Source organism: Myodes glareolus, chromosome 13 (assembly GCF_982192425.1).
Source record: "Myodes glareolus chromosome 13, mMyoGla1.1, whole genome shotgun sequence".
In the NCBI taxonomy this organism is placed as follows: domain Eukaryota; kingdom Metazoa; phylum Chordata; class Mammalia; order Rodentia; family Cricetidae; genus Myodes; species Myodes glareolus.
Window position 1 is genome coordinate 65,960,436 of NC_142038.1, and position 19,364 is coordinate 65,979,799.

General features: G+C 44.1%; 1 protein-coding gene across 3 annotated transcripts in view; it reads left to right on the forward strand.

The window, feature by feature from the left end:
* Nucleotides 1-14,553, forward strand: part of Garem1 (GRB2 associated regulator of MAPK1 subtype 1) — a 170,953-nt gene extending 156,400 nt beyond the window's left edge. For 2 of the 3 annotated variants that reach the window (XM_048442662.3, XM_048442664.3), the window contains exons 5-6: nt 7,807-7,973; nt 9,484-14,553. In XM_048442662.3, coding sequence (XP_048298619.2) covers nt 7,807-7,973; nt 9,484-10,384 — 1,068 coding nt within the window. In that variant the 3' untranslated portion in view covers nt 10,385-14,553. The remainder of the gene's footprint in view (nt 1-7,806; nt 7,974-9,483) is intronic. The other variant, XM_048442663.3, reaches the window with a different exon arrangement.
* Nucleotides 14,554-19,364: the final 4,811 nt, after the last annotated feature.

Consider the following 19,364-nt stretch of genomic DNA (forward strand, 5'->3'; position numbering starts at 1 on the left):
GAAGCAAGTGGCCGGTAAGTGGCCCGTCTCACCGACTCTCCGTTCTCCTTTCCTTCTGGTTCCACTCACCAGAATGTGCCTTCTATGCCCTTCCCATCACTCAATCACTCACGCCCCTTTTGCTGAGCCTTCCAGTGACCCGCTGAGTGCCGTATGGTATCCTCTCCTCTGTAACATGAGGAGCCGGCTTGTTGGGGTTTCTGTCCTGCCCGGTACCCCACAGCCAGCAAACCCCAAAGAAAATCACAGACGGGACTCGATAAGATTATAAACTGATTGGCCCATTAGGTCAGGCTACTTATTAGCTCTTATAACTTATGTTACCCCATTATCCTTATCTACATTAGCCACACGGCTCAGTACCTTTCTCAGCTGGGCAAGTTACATGCTGCCTCTTCGGTGGTCTGCACAGGAATGGAGGAATGGATTTCCTCCTTTCTAGCTTTCTCCTGTTCTCATCACCCCGCCTATACTTCCTGTCTGGTTGACTCACCTATACTTCCTGCCTGGCCAATCAGCGTTTTATTAAAATACATGATTGACAGAATACAGACAATTCTCCCACACCACTCCTCCACCTTCCAGTCCTCACAGTAATGCTTCTCCATCTTCGCCCTGCATCTTCTCTCTGCATCTTCCCTCCTCCGCCCCCCATTCCATCTTTCCGTGTTCTCTGTGGACAGCACAATGCCCTCACTTGTTTTTCTCCCGTCCTGTCCTTCCGTTGGGGGCTCACTCAGTGCCGCCGGAACTTCAGAGTCCGTCCGTGAGTACAAAGTCTAGTCCAAGCAGTATTTTCAGCCGTGAATGTCAAGGTTTCTCCCTGCCCTCTTCTTCTGAGTTTCTGCCCCTGTTAGGTGGCACTGTGGTTGTTAGATATTAAATGTGGATGCTAGACGTACCGGGCTTCTAACATCGTGCCCTCTATGCCTTTCTTACACCCTTAGTCCTGTTTCCCCAAGACTTTTCCACTCAAGCATCCTATGAACTTATTCTGCTGCTATCTTGAGTAAATTCATGGTGCTCCCACGAACCTCTGCTCATATTTCTATTAATACACTTACCAATTTTTATCTTCGTTGTTTTTGTGCACTCAGCCCAACCTCAATGGTAGACACTCAACATGCATTTGAAAGTCTAAGTAGAAAAACGAAGTTAGCGATGTTGGGAAGGAGTCACTAGACTCTCAGAAACTGTGCGAGTAGACCATGTCCTAGCTGTTGACGCCCAGGACAGACGCCTGTGACAGTTTTCTTCTTGCTCTCTTAGATGTTTTCTGTGAGTTAGATGGCAGGAACTTGAATGTACCTCCCTGTACCACATAGGCTCTGGAAGACCAACTCACAGTTGTGCCTTTACATAAACTAACTTTCTGTTTGGCTCTAGCTGTCACCTGTGTAAATACCAAGAACAAGTGACCCACAGTAATAGTGGCTTGTGTTTGGTAAGATGAGGGAAGACCCCTGGGGATCAAAGAGGCAAGGCTCGGGGTTGGCAGGAGCCAGCTTTCACACTGTCACCTGGGTTCATAACTGTGTCCTCTGGCTTTTGCTTAAACAGTAGGAGGCTGGTGCGGGGAATGTCTCGCACACAGACGTCCCCTAGAGATGGGCGAAGTCACCTGTGATCCAATGAATAGTCACTCAAAACAGAACGTTGTTCCTCATAGAGCAAGCTTAGCGTTTGTTCCTGAAAGCACAGACACCTTGTTGCCAACTGAGGTTCTGAAAGCCCTCGTCTACCAGGCACAGAATAGTGTATAACATGCCTATTTGGGGATAGGAATTATCGGGAGCATGGGAACGCTAACCATACAAGCCATTTCTAGTTGAAGAATTTAGTCATTGTCTTTTTACCCCGTTAGCATATCAAATTATGATAGAGACAGGATGGTGGTCTATATGCCAGGTGCCACAGAAACTTATACCGAGCCCATGTGACTTTAACTATCTAATTTTCCACATTAGAATGTAAAGATATGTCCAGTTTACATTTAAAAGTAGAAGTGCATTTTTGCTGCATTTTTTTTATTTTAAGGAAATTAACCTATTTAGTTAACTTTCACCTGAAATTCTGTGTAATATATTCCAGCAAGAGGGGACAGATCTCTCAGCTCTGTATCCACTAGAGAGTAATAACAACGACATTGGTCCATTCCGTTTTGACTCTCTTTGAGTCATTTTGAGCTAATTAAATGCATATGGCCCAAAGTCCACTTGAAGAATGGGAGGAGTGAGAATATGAGCAAAGAGATCAAAACCATGATGGGTTTACCCACTGAAGCAGTCTACCTGAGCTAATGGGAGCTCTCCAACACCAGCTGGACTGGGAAGGAACAAACATAGGACCAAACTGGCCCTTCTGAATATGGTTGACAGTTGTATGGCTGGGACTGACTGAGGGGTCACTGGCATTGGCACCAGGATTTAGCCCTATTGCTTGTACTGGCTTTTTGGGAACCTATTCCCTTTGGATGGATACATTACTCAGCCTAGATATAGTAAAGAAGGCTTTGGGTCTTCCCCAAAGCAATGTGCCTTACCCTCTCTGTGGAGTGGATGGAGGGCGGTGGGGGGGGGGGGGTGTGGAGGAGAGGAAGTGGGAACTTAGATTGGTATGTATAATGAAAAAAGATAGTTTGTTTTCTTTTTTAAACAAAATAAAAAGTTAAAAATTAAGACAATGCACATGGAAGGTGAATCACTGTAACAGTGTGTTAGCCTGGCTCAGGAGCAGGGATCCAGCCTAGTGGCTAGACAGAACATGTGACCTTTAGGACCAGACAGCAGGAATGGTCGATTGAGTGTGGTGGCTAGTAAGAAACTAAAACAGAGGAGAGTCAGGAAAGCACAAGGTTCTTCAAGTGACAGAGGAGCCTCCAAACAGATCCATTGCTAGGGAGGAAGAGGAGAAGGAATGGCTTGGGTGGGGGGCGGAAGGAGGAAGAAGAGTCTGAGAATTGGCCCAGAAAGATGGGTCAGTGCCAGCCTGCAAAGGCCTCAGTGGAAGACCAGACAAGGCTAGTCTTCATCAACCAGGCAAGAGGCACATGCGGAGACTTCCAGAAGGAATGTGCTGGGCGTGTAGCACGTGAAAGTGAACTGAATACGGAAGAAAGCAGGAAACAGGCTGCTTGGCCACCCTGCCCTGTCCGTTAGCTTTTATTGTGAGATGAAATTTATTTATAGCATAGCTGCCCTCTTGGATATAAATGTCTTGTGTTGAATCAAATCAAGCAGTGAAGAAGAGTAGACTGAGAGCTGGCATGAAAGACAGGAAATAAGATGGCACAGCCAACCCTCACTATTTATAACTTCTGAATGCCAGGATGTGTACATCCCGCCGAGGCATGTAATCCTTCCCATACTATGCCATGAAATAAGACTTCATCAGAAAACCTGTGTCTGCAGTCCAAGCTGAAAGAGCCCAGGGCTGTGGCTTGCCAGCCACCTTACTGCATTGAGGACTGCCCTTCCTGCCAGCCTGGGGCAACATGAGCCCCTCATTCTGTGCCTGTGCAGGAAGATGTTCAAAACCCATGCTGAGGATTAGTTGTTGCTTTTAATATGACCGTCCTTCCAAAGGACGTTTTAAGGAAGCTTGGTCTTTTCATGAACTGAGTTAGACCCGGACTCCTTTCAGAGCCTGGGGAAGCCCCTAACACGGCCTGGGTCCCAGATTTCATTTTGAGTTTGGCTGTAAACCCTCCATTAGCCACAGCTTCCCCCACACCAGGCTACATCTACAGCTGCTTCCTGTGAACCTTTCCCATCCACGGGAAGAACTTCAGAACTGCCCAGCTATGAAGGTGCTGTCCAAACACCCCATGTGCTTTAAGTCATAAGGACAGGAAAGGGGGACATACCTCAGGTCCCATTCAGCTGCAAGTGGATGATTTTTGGAGTTCCAAGGTTAAGGTCAGCCAAATATTTTAAATTGAAATGCACCTTGCAATGGGCATCTCAGCATGTCTCAGTTGACAGGCGAGGGAGCTGCTCCCTAGTGAAGTATCATACGACTGATTCTAAAATGTAGAATATTCCAAATTGAATTCATCACTAAGTTCTTTCTTACATTCTGCTTAATTATGATACTGAGAAGTCATTCATTAAAAAAACTAAAACATCAGCCAGTTCCTCTTGAGAAAAGCAGAGCACCCCAGTGTCAGAGCTGAACAGTCCTCCCTGCTCTCCAGACCCCATTGCTTATGGGTCCCTTTCTGTAGTCGCCCACAGCTACCATCTTTTTCTTTAAGGAGGGTTGTTTGGTTTTTGAGACAGGGTCTCACTATGTAGTCCTAGTTAGTCTGGAACTCGCTCTCTAAACCAAACTCACGGAGATCACCTGCCTCTGCTTCCAAACCCTGGAATCAAAGATGTATACGTGGACCGCCACACCTAGCCCACCTTTTATTTTAATTAATTTTTGTTAAAATATAATGATGGAGTGGAAGAGATGGATCAGAGGCCATGAGCACTCGTTGCCCTTGTGGAAGTCCTGGTCCAGTTCCCAGTACCTATGTGGTGGCTCACAACCATCCATAACTCTGGTTTTAGGGGACCAGTACCCTCTTCTCACTTTTGTGGGTGCCAAGCACACATGTGGTACACATGCATACATGCAAGCAAAACACTCACATAATATAAAATTAATAAATCTATTAAAAAATAAAAATATAATTGTTTCCTTCCATTCCTTTTCTTCATCCAATCTTCCCATTCTCTTTCAAATCCATGTCCTCTTTGTTTATAATTACTATTGTTCCAAGTTTATATAAGCACATAAATATATAAACACAACTCTCTGAATTCTTTCTCTGTTGTTTACATGTACATGCTTTCAGAGCTGACATCTTGGTATTGAATAATCAATAAGCGGACTCCTCTCTAGGGAAAGACTCCTCTCAACCTTAGCTTCCTGTAGTTCTTTGTACAAGGTCGAGACCCATATTTCCGTCTTGCTCTTTAGCCTGTCTGTGGTGGTGTCCTTGTTGAGATCTCATTTAGACAGCCATATTGTCGAGGTACCGTAGGTGTGGCTTCCCTGTCATTTCTAGGAGAAAATATCACAGCAGATAGATTGCCTGGTCCTCTGGCTCTTATGATCTTTCCTCTTCCAAACTATCTCGTGAGCCTTTAGTGCAGAGGTTTGTACTGTAGGTGTATCCCTTGGGATGCGCCCCTACATGACCAGTTGGTATCTGCACACTGACCTGTTGTGGTTTTCTGCAGCGGTCAGGATTTGCTGCAGAGCTCTGATACGGGCTACTTTTCTGCAGCATTACCTTCTTTAAAGGCAACAAAACAGAAAACTTGCTCTAGCCATTGAGGAGGAAATCTCCTACCCAAGTATTTTGCTTTAGCTTGTAGAGCTGCTTGAATACGTAGCCCTCTTCTTCCCAACCCAGTCCTAGGACTAGGGTTCTGTGGGTAGGAGCAGAAACCCCTGGTGCCATGATGAAATACAGTGAATGGTGCTCTTTAATCACCCTCATTGGCTATGGTAGGGTATACCTGTAAGTCCAGCACTTGGTGGGTACAGGCAGAAAGATGGGTTCAGGGTCATCCTCTACTACATACAAAGTTTAAGACCAGTGGGGCTGTACAATAATTCTGTCTCCAGGCTGGAGTGATGGCTCAGTGGTTAAGAGTATTGGCTGCTCTTCCAGAGGACCTGGGTTTAATTACCAGCACCCACATGACAGCTTACAACTGTCTGTAACTCCATTTCCAAGGGTCCTGACACCCTCACACACATTGACAGACATGCAGGTAAAACACCAATCAATGCTCATAAATTAAAAATAAGTAAATCATTCAAAATGATTCTGTCTCAAAAAAATTAATAAAAAATAAGATTGCTTCCACCTCACTTAAATCGAGGTTCAAGGCACTACTCATCATCACCTGGCTTCCTTTTCCAGCTGATTTTCTTTAGCAAGAGAATCAGGCCTGGACTCCAGCTGGAGGCCCCGCATAAATATAGTCAACAAAGAAAGTATATGTATCTCATGAGCCCGTCCGTTTCATCTTCAGCATCCTCATCACCAAAGCTGGTGGGCATTTGCTATTTCCATTGTCCCTAAGACACGTTGTTGCTGGAAAAGGTGAGAGAAATGCTGGGAATGCAGCCTGAAAGCAAGTGGGTTTGTCTCAGAGTCTCGGAGGTTCAGAGTGGACTAGCACAGCCAGGCATCAAGTGCCCCCTGCTGCCTGACATGGAGAAGGGCATGCCATAGTCACGCTTCATGAATAAGAATGGTATTGAGAAAAGCTACAATGACCAGAAAGCCAGCGTGGGTAAGGACAGTCACTTGCTGAAGCCCCAGGCATCCTAGGTCACCTGGATCATCCCCAGTATGGAGATAAGTGGAGGCCATCTGACTGGCAGGGTAGCTTTGTATCAGTAAAAGTTCTGCTCTGGAATTGGAGTACTACCTCGTTGCTCCCTCTGCAGCTGTGTGGTCCATAGACCCATAGCATCACAATTACCCTGCTGCTTGTTGGAAATACAGACTCTGCCAGACACAGTCATGCCTTTCTGTAAGCCCAGCTACCCAGAAGGTTGCAGCAGGTGGGTCACAAGTTCCAAGCCAGCATGACTGACTTTGAAAACTGTACCAAATAAAAGAGGTGGGGGTGAACAAAAAAAAGGGAAGGGAAGGGAAGGGCAGGAAAGGGAAGGGAAGAGAAGGGGAGGGGAAGGAAGGGAAGGGAAGGAAGGAAGGGAGGAAGGGAGGAAGGAAAGAAGGAAAGAAGAGAAAAGGAAGGAAAGAAAAGGAAGAAAAATAAAAGGTAGTGGCTCCGGATCTTTCTTAAAATGGACTCTCACTATGGAACCCTGGCTAGCCTTAGCTCATGGCAATCCTGCTGCTGTAAGCCTTCTGAGTGCTGGGATTACAGACATGCAACACCCTGTCTGGCTTCAACAATAACTTTTGAAAGGGCTGATCGTAACTCAGTAGCTAGGACGTTTGTCTAGCATATACAGTGCCCTGAGTTCAGCACCGTAACAGACGGAAAGAAAATGTCAACTCTCAGAGCCCAGCCTGGATCTCCTAAATTCAAATCTGCATCTTAACAAGGTCACTGAATGTACACACATCAATATCTGAAAGGCACCAGACATAGCTGTCAGTGGGGCCTTAGCCCTGAAGAAAGCCCACATTTTGGCCCAGAAGGCTCAATGGTAAAGGCCACCAAGCTTCAGGGCCTAAATTTGATCTCCAGGACCCAAATGGTTGATACGAAGAACTGACTCCCATAAATTATCCTCTGACCTCCACACAGGTTCCATGGCACAGCTCACACATGTGTGTGTGCATATACAAAATCAGTGTAAAAAAAATGAAGTCCACATTGCCAAAGTCCAATTGGATTGCATTTGGGAAATAAACAGGACTCAAGCAGAGCCTAATCCTCTCTCATCGTCATGATTGACACCCTCTTTGCCTCCCACATCCACGTCTGCTCCATGCACCCTGGCATCCTTCAAGCTTTATTTCCCATTTCTTGCTTTATTTCCGCAGAAGCTGACATTCACCACACAGTTTTCTTCCAGATCAGTCTGTTCCCAGCAGTTTTATAGTGTGTGTGTGTATGTGTGTGTGTGCTTGTTTGTTTGCCCCATTTTTCTGTATGTGTCCCTCCTGCTTACCCACTGCCTTTACTGCTTAAAGTACCCCCCAACCCTGCAAGCCAGAGCTGTCTCCACAACCTCACCTTCAACCTTCCACCCCCGTCTCCAAATCCATGCCTTGGTCCTATCAGTCTGTTGCTAACCTGGAGTGTTCTTTTCCCACACCAGGTCAGGGAAGAATGCCGGCTCCTGAACGCCCCACCTGTTCCACCCCGAAGCTCCAAGCCTTTGTCCACAAGTCCCTCCATCCCTCCTCGCACAGCCAAGCCTATTCGGCCACAGACTCGCTCTCCCAGCCCCACCCTGTCCTACTATTCTTCAGGGCTGCATAACATGTAAGTCTTCCTGTCTGAAGCAACCTAGCTCCTTACCAGCCAGCTCAGGGGCCTTGAGAATACCATCTGGCAGCAGGGTAGGAGAGGAAGTGGTGTTTGCCTCCTAAAGCTAAGATTATAGGAAGAACATAGTTGGACCCCTGCTGGGTTTGCTGGGTTTGGTGTCATGATAAGAAAAGATGCCACAAGGGTCTGTGAGACACCAAGGAAAGCCCCTCCTCTTAGAAGCAGTGTGCGGCCTTCCATTGCTTCTCAGAAGCTGACTCTGGTTATTTTCATCTTGACTTGGATACAAGCAGACAACAGCTTCTATCAGGACCTCAAACCCAAAGGCTCCTCTCAGCCTTCTGCTCTGAACTTGAACCCTGCAGGAATAATCCCCTCTTGGCGATGGCTGCAAAGATGGTCCTGTCTGGGTCTCTCCAGAACTCTGAGCTCTCACAAGACACAGCCTGCTTCACTACCGACAAATGGGCGTTGTTTTCTAAAAAGTTCTCTTTAGTGCTCTCAAGTTATAGTATGTCTGGCTCTATGTAACCTTCAACTATAGTTTGTCTAGAGAAACCAAACAGACCAGCCCCGTTTTTCTCAGAAAACTAAGTTAGTTCTTCTGTAAAACAAAATGCCCGTTCCCTCTGCTGCTCCCTCAGACATGACCCCCGCTCCCCCTGAGCCTGTTCACCAGCCTTTCAGCATCCTCTGGTCTCACCACCGTCAATATGAGAATGTGGAAGTGTGGCCTCTAGGGCGAATGCACCTCTGCCTGTGCTCTTAAACGTTAGAGTCTTTGCAGGCATGTTTTATTTCATTTTTCCTGTCTGGACATTAAAATGCTTCTGCTATGTGTTAACTCTATTGTTTGAAACCAAGGCAAGGATAGGCATTTTGTCAGAAGCATTTTTTCCCAGCAGACCTTGGGGAGGATACAGTTAAGGACAGTGGTGATGTGGCAGATCATTGTTTCTTGCGTGATTGTATGAGACACTTGCCACCGCTCTGCCTCCACCCTTGCCCACCTCAGACGTTATTCTTCAGTGTTGGACCAAAGCATGGCATGAAAATTTTTCTCAATATGAAGACGCAGGCCCTTACGAACCGTACTTTCTTATCAACTAAGCTATACATTATTTATGTGTATGCATATATTATTTTTATCTCTACTATAGCATTTTAAATCATTATGCACATATCTACAAATACAAAGAAATTTACAGTCTTTTAAAGAAAAAAGTTAATAGTAATTTATTAAATTCAAGATGTGTATGTATATATATGTGCGTGTTCATAGACGCGCACACACACACACACACACATGTTGCCCTTGCACTTTAGAAATAACATCTGTGAATAATGATAAAGAAAAGCTTGGGGTTTGGCTGTTTTTAGACAGGGTCTCACTATGTAAACCAGGTTGGTCTTGAACTCACAGAGCTCGTCCTACCTCCCAAAGGCTAGGGTTACATTCTGTTTTACTAACTTCCTTTTCTGTGTTTGTTTGTTTGTTTTTAAGCAGCACCACGAAGAATGACACTAGCCCTCCTGACAGTGCCCCCGTTTCCTGCTACCCTTGCAACCGAATAAAGAGTGACTCTGTGGACCCCAAGTCCCCATTTGGAAGTCCTTCTGCTGACGCTCTGGCCTCCAGACTCTCATGGCCCAACCATTACTCGGGAGCATTGGAGAGCCAGACACGGAGTGACTTCCTGCTCGATCCAAGCAGGAGCTACAGCTACCCCAGACAGAAGACACCTGGCACACCAAAGAGAAACTGCCCGGCCCCTTTTGATTTTGATGGCTGCGAGCTCTTAGGCAGCCCGCCCAGCACAGCCTCTGCAGAGTTCAGCAGCGGCGGCGGCTCCAGTTGCCCCAAGTCCGCCAGCTACTCTCTGGAGAACTCCGAGGACAGCTCCCTTGCAGCTGGCATGACCAAGCAGAGCGTCTCCTGCCCTGCCTTGCCCCCAAGGGCCCCAAAGCCAGTGGAACAGAGAACCGCCCCTGAAACATCTCCTTTGCCTCTGAAAATTGATGGTGCTGAGGAGGACCCCACAGCAGGGTCGCTGGACCTCTCCGAGGACCAGTATTTTGTGAGAAAGGGCGTGCAGGACGTCTTTGCTGTCTCTTACCCTTTCTCATCTCCACTCCACCTCCAGCTGGCCCCCAGATCCTGTGGGGACGGCTCCCCGTGGCAGCCACCTGCCGACCTCTCTGGACTCTCGATAGAGGAAGTGTCCAAGTCCTTACGCTTCATTGGTTTGTCTGAAGACGTCATAGCTTTCTTTGTCACGGAAAAGATCGATGGGAATTTGCTTGTTCAGTTAACAGAAGAAATCCTCTCAGAGGATTTCAAACTAAGCAAACTGCAGGTGAAGAAAATAATGCAGTTTATAAATGGCTGGAGGCCCAAGATATAGCCAAATGTCCCTGGTCAGCGTGAAACAGAGCTGAGAAACGTGTGCTAGAAGGGTGGGCTGGGTCTCAAATCCATGTTTTTGCACTAAAAAAAAAGAGAGAAAGAAAACAAAGCAAAAGCCCTTCTCTGTAAATAGAGCTAGAGAAAGTCTTACTATGCAGACTCCATTTCTGAATGGTGACCAGTCTATTTTGTACATCAATAAAGATGCTGCACAGAACACTTAGAGGTGTGCCTTGTACGTCACTCAACATTCAACAGCTGCTAAAAGAACTAAAGTCGTATTCAGAGAACTCATTTTTACCCCAGTAGGTCTTCAAGAAGGCATGGTATTTATTACAAACAGCCAAAGCTGAAAGACATAAACACTTGTGAGCAGTCCCTTCCGCAGGGAGTCGACATCCGTCCATCCGGCAGTTACTTGTATTCTGCGGCTTTCTTTGCTTCATGCCAATTGCTTAACTCTTGTGCCTGACAATGTTAGTGGTGTGAAATGACACTTTAATGTTATATGCTTGGTGGAGATCTTTTTATCAAAAGGCATTTTTCCAAAAATCATGTTTTGATGGAGGACATCTGCTGTCCTTGGAAATGACATAGATCATGACCATTACGTTTGATCTGTACTTGCTGCTAGTTTTATTGAGCAGAGAAGAAACAAAATAGGTGTGTGTGTGTGTTCCTATGCAGCACATGCAAGTATGTTGAAATGTAATTTTTGAATCTGATATTTTAAATAACATCTGTTTATTTTCTAATGTCCATTGAGGTTTAGGGCCCTTTAACTGAGTGAATTCTCTAAGACCAGTTGGCAGGGTGGTTATAAAGAGTCTCAGAATCTGACCTTTGAAGCTCGTAGGCTCCACCCTGAAAACTCAGGAGCAATCAGTCAGGAGTGCTGAAGGATTTAATGTGATGTCTAAGCCCTGCAAGGGCTGATTCCTGCAGACCCACGTGACGGCTGAGGACACGACAGCCACTTCCCTCCCATGTGTCCCAGGGAGAAATCTGAAAAGCATTTCTTCACACATGTGAGGTCTTCTGGCCACGCCTCTTGTGTTAGGAAAGCTCATGACTCATACAGACCACCTCTCTGTTATATACGCCACATCTCTGCACTGATGCGTAAAATATCAATGAGTACTTGCTAATTCCACAGACCTCCTCTTTCTATTCCTCTAAAGTAATAATAATAACTAATAATAATAATTACCATACTCGTATTCTGGGAATTCCAGAACGTATCTAAGGATTTTGCTAAATGTGATTAAATACTTTAAAATATAGCATCATCTCCCCACGCTTGACTCTTTGAAGGTATATGACCTCAAAGAGTTCCTGTTTCTTTCTGAGCAACAAATGTACCCTCCAAACAGTTCCTGGGTCTTTCCCCAGATTCTAGCTGGGCAGACATTCTCTTAACAAGATGCACGCCTGAGCTTCTCAGGTGAGGTTGTTTGGCCACCAGGAGGCAGTGTATTCTGAAGGATTGACCATATGTTACCATGTCTTCCTACTCACCAAAAAGGAAATCACTGTTAAGAGCAAGAGCCAGCAGCCAGCACTTGCAGCCCTGTGAAGTCCGTCACTATTTCTTTCCGTTAGAAAGCTCCTTAATTCCATCTTGTGATTTAGAGCTGAGATGAATTGACGCCTAGTCTAGTTTGTCATTTCTGCTCACATTAAAAGAAGCAAAGGCCTTTATCCCGTCCTAACATGCATCCTAGATGTAAATACTACAGTGCAAGTCAAAAGAATCTTCCATCAAACTGAGCCGCTGGAGTACTTCAGAAGCCATTCGTGAATCGGCGAACTTCCTGTTCTGCCCTCTCACAACCAAGACGTGTAGAAAATCTGTTTCAGAAAGCAACCCTCAGTGAGAGGAATTAACTCCTTAGAAAGTTCGCCTAGCCTAAGAGCATTACTTCCCTTGAGAATGAAGACAGACAACCTGCAGTAGAGACAGTGATCACCACTGACAAACCTTTCCTTTGTCCATCCTCTAGTACCCAGCACTTGACCGTGATTCTCAAACTCAACCGCAAGCCACAGGGTTGGCTTGCATTTACTGTGAAGGTTGTCCCCACATAAACAATTGCCGTGGTGCATCTTTTGCAAGAACCTTAAACAAAATAAGAGTGTCCATCTTCTTTTAGTCCATTTGCTTTGGTCCTGGCATGTGCGTGCCAACTCTGTATTAATTGGGATCCTGGAGCCTCCCTGGGAGCAAGAATAGGCCTTGGAATCATGCATTCATTGGACATTCGCTGAGCCCTTTCTGTGTGCCAGACCCGAGGCTGAGGAAAGAGATGACCCCCGCCCTCTGAGAACTTGTTTATGTTGCAAAATCACAGTTGCTGACACTGTATGTGTGCATGAGAGACTATTAAGTTTTCCTGGAAGGTGGATTTATGGAGAGTTTTGTGTCCCACCTTTAAGGAGCCCACAGATGGAAGCAATGACAGCCCCTTCTAAGACATACAGTAAACACCCCAAGACACTAACACTTGGAATACTTTAGAGGAAAAATGCATCTGTCTTTCACTGTCTCCTGTTTTCTTTTACTGACTTGGAATTTTTTAATGATAATCAGTACTGGCATTTCCGAAAGCCACAAATAAGTATAATTGCCACTTCTGAGCTGAGCACCTGTCTGCGGAGGATGTTGGCTAGACAGGGAATTCATAAGCCAGCAGAGGGAATGAGACAGGCTACACAGAGCAGAAGGCAGAAACAGTTCTCGCCTTCCACATCCCACAGTGGGACCTCTTCCAACCAGCCAGGTCAAGACAATACCTCTCTCTTTTTGTGACAGATTCCCTACAGCCCCATAAGTGACCGTGGGACTTGTGGAGAAGTACTGTCTAAACGGGATCTTTGGGTGATCCTTAAACTCATGTCTAAAATCTTCCTGCCCCCTCCCATCAGGAAAGAGCATCAGCAATAAAACAAGCCAAGCAGCTGAAATGTAAAATACGAAGTCAATTCAGAGCGAAAACTCCAGCATTCACCCACCAATCCTGCCACAGAATCTCCTAACTCACTGCAAGTTCTGTCTTTAAGTTGAACTGCTCAAGTTTATGAACTGTGAAATGTCCATGTATACACTCTCTCGGCCCACACACACCATTCAAATTTATGAAGTTGTACCAAACTGCCCATTCAGCTAAATTGTAGTGTTTATTCTTATCTTGCAGAAATGCCACAGCCTTATGGGAAATGTGATAGTCCATGCCAGCCGACAAGACACGTGTATAACAAGCTCCCCTCGCATTGCCGAGCCACCTGCCTAGCACCCATTTGCCTCCTTGAGAATTCAAGGGGTAGGTGTGGATGGATGGAGAGCCCTTCATTTTCCTAGTGCGTTCCTGAGTAGCAAACTGGGAGACAAAACATTTCTCCAAAGAACCCAATAAATTTGTGTTTCAGTCTACCAAAAACTTACATCTGTTGGACACATGAGGCTTTCAGAAACATGTCCATAACACCCATTGCCGTTGCTTTTCTGGACATCTGGAGCTGCTAAGGCAAGAAGAATCAAAGGGCCAGAGAACAAACAGGGCCAACAGGACTTTTATTATACTGTGGGTTTGTAATGTAGGATCCTGGTGGCCCTATCATGTCAAGTCACATTTCTGAGTTTTCAAGATTTCTTGTTTTACAGTTTGCCTCATTGTGATAATAAGAAACAAGTCAACGTCTCAAGCTAGGTGCAAACCTTGTCTGTAGTTGTCCAACTCCAGAGCTATGCGTTTGTCACAGAGCTTAGCGGATGGTGAGTTCCCTTGGTTTACAGCGTCCCGTAGGATAGGACTTAGATAATCCCCTACTCATAAACCTGACCCCTGTCTTTATATTATGTTCCATTTGGAATATTGCTTCATCTAAGACTCAGAAAAAAAATGAAACTCAAGAACTTAAGAAATTTTCCTTCACTTAAATGGAAATTGTATTTTCTAAGGATTTTGGAAGTCTCTGTACAGTTTCTTGGCTGGGGAAACTGGGCTGCTAACCCATGTCAGCAGTTGGTTATGTTGCTTTCCAGAGCGTTATCTAATGGACCCAATGTGTACCTCAAGAGAAATCCAGTATGTTATGTCAAAAAATAATCCATTGTCTGTTGATTTAAATGGTTCTGAAATGTCTATAAATAAAGAAATTTTCAAGGTTGCTCTTGCGGTTTTTTCCTGAGTGAGTCAGACCTAGTACTGACTTTTCAAAGGCTTCGTTCTCCAACCCCTTAGACCTAGAAAGGGATTCTAATACTCCAAACCCCATTCTGAATTGAGACATATAAGACAAAAGTGACAGTTCATAGAATCTGGTAACCAGGCAACCGTATGACTTTCCAAAAGGACCCAGTACCTGTGTGGTCAAAAGACAAGCGCAGTTATCTTTTAATTTAAAAGAAAGTGTACATGTTCCAGTGAGAGGGGAGCTAATGGAAATTCCTGTCTTTGGCTTCAGTGTTCCTCAGCTGATGCAGAGGTGGCCCAGAGCAGCACTCCCGGGTGCTGGGTGCAGGCATAGTCACCCTGCTGTGTAAGCGCTAAGTTTTACAGAGAGACTGGAGGATGACAGATTGGTTAGAGTTTTCCTTGTTCTCAACTTATCATGAAATCACTTCCTGCATCTTATTTCTCAATCAGAGGAGTCCCAGAGTCATTCATGCCACCATTCCTAAGCCTTCAGTCCCACTCTCCCAGAGTCAGGCACTAGAAGAACCATACATGTAACTAAACCTTCAAAAGCTCTAAGTCGGGGTCCTAAGAATGCCTACCTTGGGTATACTGGGACGTTCCACAAACGATATTGCTGAGAAATTTGAAACTAGAAATAGGTTGCATTAGGGCCACATGTCCTTTGGTTGCTGTGGAGCAGGCTAGAAAATACATAATCTACTAAAATTATTAAGCACAGGATGCATCCTGCTTTTGCCCAATTGACTTTCACTTATGATGCCTGCTCACCTTGGCCCCTTCTTGCTTGGATGATTCATCTGTATGCTTTGAGTGTTATTAGGCAGCATCCCAAGACTTTGTACATTATGCTCTTCATAATGAGAGATCCACCTATGTGTACGAGCTGCCCATTCCTTGGCCTTCAGAGTCTTCAAAGTTAGAGGATTCTTGAGCAGATGTTGAATGGCAGAACACCTGTAAACGGACACTGTATTTTCATTTCCTGACCACCTATACCTGAATAATCACATAGAAACCATAGTAATTACAACACCGTTTGGCCAATGGCTTAGGCGCATTCCTAGCTGACTCTTACATCTTAAATGAATCCATTTCTATTGATCTACATATTGCCACAAGGTTGTAGTTTTACTAGTAATGTTCTGATATCTTTCTCCTTCAGTGATTATATGGTGTCTCCTTGACTCTGCCTTCTCTCTCTCTCTCTCTCTCTCTCTCTCTCTCTCTCTCTCTCCTTCCCTCCCTCTCTTTCTTTTTCTGTTTAGATTTCCCACCTGGCTTTACTCTGCTAAGCCATTGACTGAAATAGCTTTATTCATCAACCAATAAAAGCAGCACATATACAGAAAGACATTCCACATCATCTCCCCTTTTCTGTCTAAATAAAAAGGAAGATTTTAACTTTAACACAGTCAAATTACATATAACAAAACAGTTATCAAGCAAGAATTACAGTTACAATATTTAGTCTATTTGTAGCTAGCAAAAATTAAAATATTCTATCTTGTGAGTCCAAAGTTTCATATTGAATTTATCTTTTAATATAGCTAAAGAAAACTATAACTATCAACTATCTGTCTTCGATTTTATCAAAGACCCTAGAAGAATATAATATTACCCAAGTAAACAGGAAGTGCATTGTAAACAACTTTCAAAACTCTAGAATTGACAGAGACAACTTGCTGCCTGGACAGTCACCCAAACTTCTTATGTAATGTTGGGGCATCCATCTTCAGCCTATAGGACCATAGTATCTGGCAGACTTTTCTATGAAGCAAGAAATTTGAAAGACTGTTTTGCCTATATTGCAGTTTGTCAGTCGTTTCTGTATCTTGCAGAATGTCTGGCAGACTCTTTTATGAAGAAGGAACTCTGAAGGACTGTCTAGCCTTCTTTTGGCAGTTTAAACAGTCATTTTTCTGTGGGTCCTTCATGTACAGTTTATACAGCATACCATCAAGTAGTCCCAGCAAGAGCAATTTCTTGCCCAAATGGCCAGCAAACTCCATAAGAAACCTCTTCGATGCCCAACATCCTACTGAAGTAGATTGGTGGTGCTAGAACCAGACATGTCTCACTGTTGAGAAATGTCTAAGTTCTTAAAACATTTTAAATGTCATATTCTGTAGGTCTTTTGAAGTGTTGAAGATTATCTATCTAACTGAAATATATCTCTGTATATCTAGAAAACCTAACTAATATAATTAAAAGTTTAATTATTATAGATGACTATCTATAAATCTATATTTCTTAACTATACATTACATTTTTAAATGAGCTGCATAAGCATAATACTTTAAACAAGAGTAGAAATATATATATATATATATTACAGTTTAACTAAATCAACCTTAAATTTGTATCAATAGACCAAAATTCATACTAATATAAAGTATTTATCTCTATATCATATCCCCCTCCCTTTTGTAGAAATTGACTGTGAGCATTAACCATTTATTATCAACCCTTTTAAAATGAAAATAAACATTTATAAACAATCATTTTGGGAATGTGGGCATAGTTTTCTCCAAACTTCTTCCTGCTATTTGTTGGGCAAAGTATTTTTAGGGTTCATGGAAATCTTTCAGGGGGCTCTTGTTCCATTAAACCACATTAACCTGGAAGGAATCCACAGGTTCCCATCCTCTGTGGAAACAAAAGCAAAACTTCTTCTCCAAAGTAACATATTCGTAGACTCAAATTTTGAAGTCAAGATACCTTTAAAATATATATGTTTATTTAGTTTAGCAGCCCCCAGAATCAAATGTCTCTCTGTAGTCAAAAATTCAAAGAAAACATAATAATATACATAACCTAGACTCTTTGTGTATTTTTCATCTTTTTGTGGCCCATTTTTTAAACCTATTTTTCTTTTAAGAGCCTATTTAATATCCTTAAATTATTTTTATCTGTATATCTTTTATCCTCTGTCTTAAACCCTTGTACATATATTAAACTTACTGAGAGCTGTTTAGAGGCCTTTTTTGTTTGAATCTGTCTTTACTGTGCATCTGTAATCTTTTTCTGACCAGGAGCATTTTTTAAAATGCTAAGCGGGCATGGCTTGGACTAACGCTGTAGCTTTGCCTGTTGCCTTCACCCCATCCAACACGGCAGAGGCATGTTCACACCCTCTGCAAGCCATGCTCACTGCCCCAGCTCCAGGAATGCAGCTGGTCTCTGTCACCATTAAACTACTGGTAGCATGCTGCCTACAAACCCCATTTAAGTGCTTTATAGCAGGACCTCCAGAAAGAGCTAGCCTTTTATGCTGCCAGCATGAACCAGGAAGTCATCTCTTAAAGTAGTCACACATTTGTTTGCCACCAGCAAACAGAACCTGTTTTAAAAATGTGGCTACCAGGAAAGCTGCAATTGACTCACATTTTTGTGGGTCTAGAAGCACTTTTTTTTAAGCTTTTTTCAGCTTTATGTGGATGTATGTTGCCAAACATTGGGTGCCAACTTGTAAATGGAGACTGCACTTTCATTTCCCGGCCACCCAGATCCAAATAATCCACAGAAACTCTATTAATAACAACACTGTTTGACCAATGGCTTAAGTGTATACCTAGCTAGCTCTTACATCTTAAATTAACCCAGTTCTATTCATCTATGTATTGCCATGAGACTGTGGCTTACCAGTAATGTTCTGGTATCTTTTTCCTTTGGCGGCTACAAGGCATCTCCTTGACTCTACTATCTCTCTCTCTCTCTCTCTATCTCTCTCTCTCTCTCTCTCTCTCTCTCTCTCTCTCTCTCTGTTTGGACTTCCACCTGGCATGACTCTGCTAAGGCACTGGCCAAACAGCTTTATTCATCAACAAATAAAAGCAACACATATACAGAAGGACTTCCCACATCAAACACTGTGACATTCCTAGGAGTCGGTGATTACTGTGCCGTAAAGATCAAGGTATTAGTCACAGAGTCAAATGAGGTGCAGGGGATGCAACTCAGTGGGAATGCATGGGTTCAGCATGCATGAGGCCCTCGGTTCAATCTTCAGCACCCAAAAAAAATCAAAGGCAAATGAATGATGTCAGAGTCACTCCCACCATAAAAAAAGGAGCAGACTATAAGAGAATGAGACATAAACTTTTTGGTGACTCCAGGTTGAGTTTATGTCATGACCACTGATGGATGCAGTGAGAGTTTCTTACAAGTACATTTTTCTTACAACTTGATCCAGTGACTTCCCTTAGTGATGGATATGAAAATAGACCAAGAGCAGTGTGTTTCACAGGTGGCCACAAGTATTAGCTTCAAGAGATACAGTCCACTGAAAGATAGTGCATGTGGTGGAGTGTTCTCAGGCCAGAGGCAGTGGGGGAAGATAACAGGTCTGTGTCCTCCAAGATGCAGTGGCCCAGGAGATAGGGCACAACAGAGCTTTAAAACAAGCAGGACTTTGGAAACCTACTCTCTTAACTTCACAGGAATAAGAGTCACACTGTGTCAATCCCTCCAGAGCACACGTGGGCTATCATGAAATGAAGGATAGAGTTAAAACTTGCACCTCCATCATGTAATTATCACAACTCTCCTGGTTTCCCCCGCTGTTAACTTCCATACATGGTAGGAAGGCTTTGCCATAGATGTGTGGCATACCCTACTGTGATCCTCTAGCTTCTGTCCTTAGGCTGAAAAGTCAACCAGAAGGCAATCCTCAACTGATCCTCCCCAGTGGATACTAGCTAGAATCGAGGAAACTGCCAACTGGGCTTGGTGGTGCACACCTGTAATCCCAGCACTCGAGAGACTGAGGCAGGAGGATTT